General features: G+C 36.7%; 1 protein-coding gene across 5 annotated transcripts in view; it reads right to left on the bottom strand.

Annotated features, from left to right (window-relative positions):
• Nucleotides 1–24: 24 nt before the first annotated feature.
• The window catches only part of DYNC2LI1 (dynein cytoplasmic 2 light intermediate chain 1), a 40,133-nt gene continuing 33,258 nt past the window's right edge, over nt 25–6,899 (bottom strand). For 2 of the 5 annotated variants that reach the window (XM_074396649.1, XM_074396656.1), the window contains 2 exons: nt 6,805–6,897; nt 25–329 (listed from right to left, as the gene is read on the bottom strand). In XM_074396649.1, the coding sequence (XP_074252750.1) occupies nt 147–329; nt 6,805–6,897 (276 nt within the window). In that variant the 3' untranslated portion in view covers nt 25–146. Of the gene's footprint in view, nt 330–1,471; nt 1,713–2,072; nt 2,365–6,804; nt 6,898–6,899 lie in introns of those variants that run through there. The other 3 variants (XM_074396653.1, XM_074396659.1, XM_003926763.4) reach the window with 3 other exon arrangements.

Raw genomic sequence — 6,899 nt, 5'->3', positions numbered from 1 at the left:
CAAAACACACCAGACAAACCTCTGGTTATGTTTTTAAAGATTCGTTTGCTATTTTCCACTTTCAGTTGAGTTTACTTACAGAATTACAAGTAAATGTTTAAGTGTATGCCCTGAGAAATAACCTACTTAAGGTTGGAGATCAGATGTTAAAGTCCATATAGAAAAAATGCTGATGTAGCTAGACATGGTGTCTCATGTCTGTAATCCCAGCGGCTCAGGAGGCTGATGTGGGAGGATCGCTTAAACCCAGGAGTTAGGGGCTGCAGTGAGCTGTGAGGGTAACCACTGCGCTCCAGCCTGGGCAACAGAGACAGAGCAAGACCTTGTCTCTAAAAAAGAAAGAAAGAAAGTGCTGACATACTATTTACAAGAAAAACAGGGTACACACTAGAAATTCAGATTCTTGAACTGTAAAGAGCGCTGATATGTATAAATATAGATATCTGTATTACATATTTTCAAGGATAAAATGATGTAAATAGGTTACTAAAAACGGGTTCTGTATTAAAATGACTGATTCTGATTGATCGTAATTCATGTACGAACCCAAAATGAAACTGTCTCAATGTTACTATGGTAACTTTGGGTGAGAATATGGTAGAGAGCACATGAACTTGTTCACTTACTGTGACCTAACTTGTGAAGAAAGATAAATTATAGCATTTAAATGTCACATACTGAAGTAGGAAAGATAATTTCATTAAGGAAACCATAGTAAAATTCTCTTTCTTAGAACGGTATTTAAGGATGTGGAGGAATTGGTAAATTATCAGACTAGTATTGTCAATTTTTATAAAAGGTCTTTGACATGGATGATTATGGTATAATAGTTACACAATGTTTTACAGATTATATATGTCACATCAGTTATAGACAATTCTGGAGATCATAATCTATTAAAGTAGTTCAAAAAGAGTCCCAAAGGAACCTCTTTTGAAATCACTGATTTCAACTTACTAAAGATATGGGTGTACAACATAAGTGGAAACATTTTCTACTATTCATATGCAGATGAATTTCATTCTAGCTCAGAAACATTTGGAAAACTGACATCACACGTGACTTCAAGCTATTAAATGTTAGTGATACCACCTTAGAAAAACACAATGGCTTTCAATATGTGACAGTTTGTGTCTCAAGTCAAAAATGGACAGTGATGTGTAAGAAAATCACATTACATAATAACAATTCCTATTACTCTTGTGGAATAGGCTGTTTCTTCCTACCAAGTCAGTGATATTTCTGAGATCATAATATTCACTGTAAATTTCAAGGGATCTCTTTTCCCATAGCACTCAGCAAGAAACCTGTGCTTAAGACTGAGGTTCCTTGGAAACATGCTGAAAATTCTGTTTTCAAGGGTTTTAGAACCACACATACTGCAAACAATTTATGAAGTCCTAGTTTGTTGCAATAAGCAGATGGCTTGCTATCTGCACAGACATCACTCCCTTGGGGTAGTAAATGTGCTTATCTGCAGCTGGGTGCATGGCATATTAGAGTCAACATATTTTATAGGTGGACATGGAAGAATGCAGAATAATTTTTAATCATAGCAACTATACTTACTCAAAATGAACTGGTTAGCAGGTATGCTACAGATTGGAGCGGCTTATTAAAGGCTATCCCACGTTGGAAATAATCCTGGTTATCCCCAACACATGATGTTTTGTCCTGCTTCTTGGTAGGATATCTCCTTAAATGTGCCTGTTCTTCAAAAAGTGATATTTAAAACAAATGTGTCAGTCTCACGGGGGGCTGAAATGGGTGCTGATTAAAAATGCCCCATTCCAGACCACTGATTGAGACTTTCTAGGTGTGGGGACACAGGACTGCACATCTCCTATTTCAGGTGCTTTTTTACAGTGTTAGAGTAAAATTTTGACATCTGTGAACCCAATTCTGGTTTCCTCCCAGCTATAGCTGAGAGCGCCTTTTGGAAGGAATGTGTCTAATATGGGCACTAAACCTTGCATGTAAAACTGTCAGCAAATACTCTCACTTTTATATTCTTAAAAACCTATAAGCAGAAACTTATACATGCTGAATTGAATATATACCACTTAAACATGTTAAAGCTAAGTAGAAGATTATTTTATTAAAAAAAATTACACATGGTTCTGAATTTTTTTTCCTTTTAAAAAGCTTCAAGATATACAGGGAGATGCACTAGTTCAAGAAACCCAGCTTGTCCTTTAACAAATTATACAGTTTAACTTTCTTCACATATTGTCACAATAGTTAATTCATAATATAATCTTATTTGGATTTGGAAAAGAAGATGCAATAATTGAATTAGGTTCAAGAATCAAGTTCGATTTGTTTCCACGACTTGGAAGAATTTCTTTTGTACTGTTCCAGTTCCTAAAACAAAAATATGTATTACTTTAAGAAAAATCAACTTTATGAATTTAAGGAGGCACCTTGAAATTGCCTTATCATTTCTTAGATATAACAATGTATCCTTAATAGCATGATCATTCTAAAGATTTCTTGACAATTATTTTATAAATGCTTAGGCTTAGGACTTATTTTCTAGAAATACAGTCATCAGAGTTTCTGTGTTGCTAAGCAGCACTTAAGAGATGCACTTATTAAACTTTTAGACAAAATTGTGTACATAAACTAGGTAATACATATGAATTGCCTTTCAACTAACGAACTAGACATTTGTCATTCTCCAAGTATTTAAAGGTGATCTTATTTTTAATTGTTTGCTGTTCAGCTCTCATCAAAAACTTGGTCGAAGTAAACAAAATAAATAATCTATACCCAGGCTGGGTGTGGTGGCTTATGCCTATAATCCCGGCACTTTGGGAGGCTGAGGCAAGAGAACTGCCTGAGCCTAGGAATTTGAGACCAGCTTAGGCAACATAGGGAGACCCTGTCTCTACAAAAACTGAAAAAAATAATAAAAAATCATGGTGGTGTGTGCTGTGGTCCCAGCTACCTGGGAGGCTGAGGTGGGAGGATCACTTGAGCCTGGGAGGTCAAGGGTAAACTGTGATTGCACCACTGCATTCCAGCCTGGATGACAGAGTGAGACCCTGTTTCAAAAATGTGTGTGTGTGTATGTGCGTGTGTATGTGTGTGTGTGTGTATCCTTTGTCCCAGTGATTTTACTTTTAGAAATTTATCATACATAATAGAGCAACGCACAAGAATGTAAAGAGAAGGAAGCTCATAACTCATTGTTCTATCTCAGCTCACAACTGGAAACAATTTTGATGTCCCCCAGTAATGACTGATTAAAAACTTAGCGTTCATTCACAAGTGGCTTCCAAGGCAGCCAGCAAAAATAACAGTGGCTACATGAAAAGATAGTATGTGCCACATGAAAAAAGCACACAGGTAGGGAGAGGGCAGGATACTTCCATTTTCTATTTTCATACTTCTATATATTTTGAATTTTTTCACAATGAGTATATGTTACCATTACAATTCATCAATAAATTTTAGTGGAGGTGGATATCCGGCACAAAGCAACTGACATGTAAAAGGGACCATCTAAGGGGATGCCTCCTGGCCTCCTACATGTTGTTCAGTGTCTACATAACTGTACAAAGGTTATTACCACTTCAGATAAACAAAATATGGTTACTCTTCAAGATAAGACAATCATTGCCCTTTGGCTAACATGACTGATGTTCACAGTTGCTATGAAAAGAAAAGTCATTCTAATTTTCAGAAAAATTGTAGATTGTCCCTTTCATACCTACACTCTAAGTTATTAAAATTTAAATTCAAGATGTTTCAAAATGGTATATAGACTTTGGAAGAGTGTTTTCCTTGTTTCTTTCTTTTTTTTTTTTTTAATTCCTCACTGGATTCTAGGAAGAATTTCCATAGTACTAATCATATGTAGTCTTTACAGCTTGGTTTACTTTTTTCTAATGAAGCTAATTGAGTTCACCAGTTATCTACCACTTGTGGTTTTAAAGATTAACTTATAAAGAATAAACAAATTGCTTATTGTAAACCTTGTCTTTAACTGGAAGTGCTGAATTATTATTGCCAATGACAAAGGTGAAAACATTGTTTTGAGATTCTTTGCTAGTAGTATCTCCCTTTTGCAGAGAGCAAACTAAGAAAACTAGGACTGTCACACAGGCTATGCCAGAAGGAGAAAAAGTAATAACAAATGTGAGACCGAACCCACCAAGTCCACTAGATCATCAATATGACAATGATATGGCTCCAAAATAATACATTGATGGTTTAAAGGGATAGCAAGTAAAAAGTTTTCAAAAGATATCTGTGATTGGTCAAGAAGACCTTAAAAACAAATGTTAACTGTAACCGCCCACCCCTTTTTTTTTTTTTTTTTTTTTTTTTGCTTTAACAAAAATATAGAAAAGAAGCTGGGCACAGTGGCTCAGGCCTATAATCCCAGCTCTTTGGGTGGCCAATTCAGGAGGAATGCTTGAGGCAAGAAGTTCAAGACCAGTCTGGGCAATAAAAAATAAAAAAAACTACCCGGGCATGGTGGCGTGTGCCTGTAGTCCCACCTACTTGAGAGGCTGAGATGGGAGGATTGCTTGAGCCTTGGAGTTCAAGGCTGCAGTGAGCCATGATCGCGCCCTTGCACTACAGCCTGGCTGACAGAGCAAGATGCAGTATCAAAGAAAAAGAAAAAAACACAAAAGAGGGGGAAGGGCTTAGCAAGTACTTTCCACACTCACATTCCTTTAAAATCGGGAATGCTTTAAAGCTAGTGGGCTTTTAAAAAGTAGAAAATACTACTGAAGTATTTTCTGGTGTCCATGTGAAGTTTGGCAAAAGACAGAACTTTGAATAATTAAAGAGAGCTAATCATGAAAGACCCTAAGTCTGCAGGAAACATGAAAGGGGTCTTCCCAGATCCTTGAGGACTGATTTCACAGACACAACTGGAAACAACTTAAGGTCTCAAAACTACTCCTGAAAGAGTATGAAATCATATTCAAATTAAAAAAATTTGTACAACCGAATGTCAAAATTTAGATTCAGATTATCAATGAAATAACTGAGCATCAACACTGATAATCATTAGGGTATCTTTAAAGCTAAAGCACAAATTATGTTAAGGTACTATGTGTGCAATCTGGATCAATGCAATTCATCTAAAACCACACTACTAAAACTGGGTTAAGAGGCAAACTTAGGATAGCACAACTTTTCAGGTAGGTTAAAAAAAAAAAAATCTCGAACCAAGAGATGATAGGAATTGGTGATCTGCTGGCAGTGAGATACAAGAGATGAATGAAGAATGATATGGGTCCTGTGGGGCTGCCTTCCTTTCCACACCAAATTCTTTTGGTTTTAAGTCATTTAGAGACAATAGATTTGAATGTAAAAACTCATGCTGCTCACAAATGCCCTAATCCTTTAGTAATACTGATGTATATGAACTTAATAAAAATGATCCTTATGCAACATAAACAGATATTCTTATCAACAATGACAGTTAATAATTGACTCCTTGATAAATATTAATCAGGGATGACTTCCAACTAATCTTTATAATGTGCAAACATAGTAAGGATTACATGAGGTCATTTTCCTGTTTCTACAACATGGCTCTCACTTTGCTACAGCTACAAAACCTTCTAAATATTCATGGCATATTTTTCAAAAGTCTTCTAGACTCTATGTTTACATAAAATGTTCTGCTTACTTCTCCAAGGGTCCCCTGAAGGTGAATGCTGAGAAAAATACCCTGGTTCCTGCTCCCAACTGATACCTGTATTCAGGTTACCCTCATAACAATGTGACTGTTGCTGGGGTGGCTTTCAACTTGGTGCTTACCATATGTAAGCTTACTCCTGTAAGGACAGAATCTGTACAATGTCTCATTTTATCACATAAAACTAAAATCTAAGTTTGCTTGTTTGTTTTTTGAGATGATGTTTCGCTCTTGTTACCCAGGCTGGAGTGCAATGGCGCTATCTCGGCTCACTACAACCTCCGCCTCCTGGGTTCAGGCAATTCTCCTGCCTCAGCCTCCTGAGTAGCTGGGATTACAGGCACGAGCCACCATGCCCAGCTAATTTTTTGTATTTTTAGTAGAGACAGGGTTTCACCATGTTGACCAGGTTGGTCTTGATCTCTCGACCTTGTGATCCACCCGCCTCGGCCTCCCAAAGTGCTGGGATTACAGGCTTGAGCCACCGCACCCGGCCTGTTTGTTTGTTTTTAGGAAAACCTAGGTATTTGGGTCATAGTAAATTTACCAACCCTTACATGCTTACATCAGACTTATGTGTTCAAATGGGGCTATCTAGGGATACAGGGAATAGCAGCAGCCACTTTTAAGCATTTTCTTGAGAGGTCCTGGGTTGTGTCAGATATGCCTGTGTGCTTTCAGATTATGCTTTCCGTCCTTAACTGGGTGAGATACATTTTCTGCTACAAGGAAAGTACAGGTATTTCTGAATGTCCTAATCAAAACCAAAACTCTGTACATAATTCCACGAACCAAAGAATATTAAGAAAATGTCTCTCCAGCAGCAAGGTAAGAATCACGACTCAACTTTAATATAATGGAAACTGGAAAATCAAAAAGGTTTATGTGAACATTAAGTCATGTCTCGGTGGTGGGATGCCAGGTGATTTTAAAATGTTTCTTTATTCATATCAAAATTTTATTTTTTTCTGCAGTATACTATTAGTGTGTTATTTAAAAAGATGTACTACTTAAATCATTTTAACAGTGAAAAAGAAACACTAAGTAAATACATTGAGAAAAATGTAAGGAATTCACAAGGCACTCAAGGTTTTGTGATAAAACTTGAGATGAAATTAAGTAAATGTTTAGGATAATACCTGATCCTTCTGAATTCTCATCTCATCTACTTCACTTTCAGCATACTGAGGATCTCTCGCGGGGTCCTTGATATCTTTCAGCATGTTAGTACTCT

This window comes from Saimiri boliviensis, chromosome 1, assembly GCF_048565385.1.
Source record: "Saimiri boliviensis isolate mSaiBol1 chromosome 1, mSaiBol1.pri, whole genome shotgun sequence".
Classification (NCBI taxonomy): Eukaryota; Metazoa; Chordata; class Mammalia; order Primates; family Cebidae; genus Saimiri; species Saimiri boliviensis.
The sequence above is the reverse complement of the archived record's forward strand: the minus strand, read 5'-3'. Positions and strand labels throughout refer to the sequence as shown.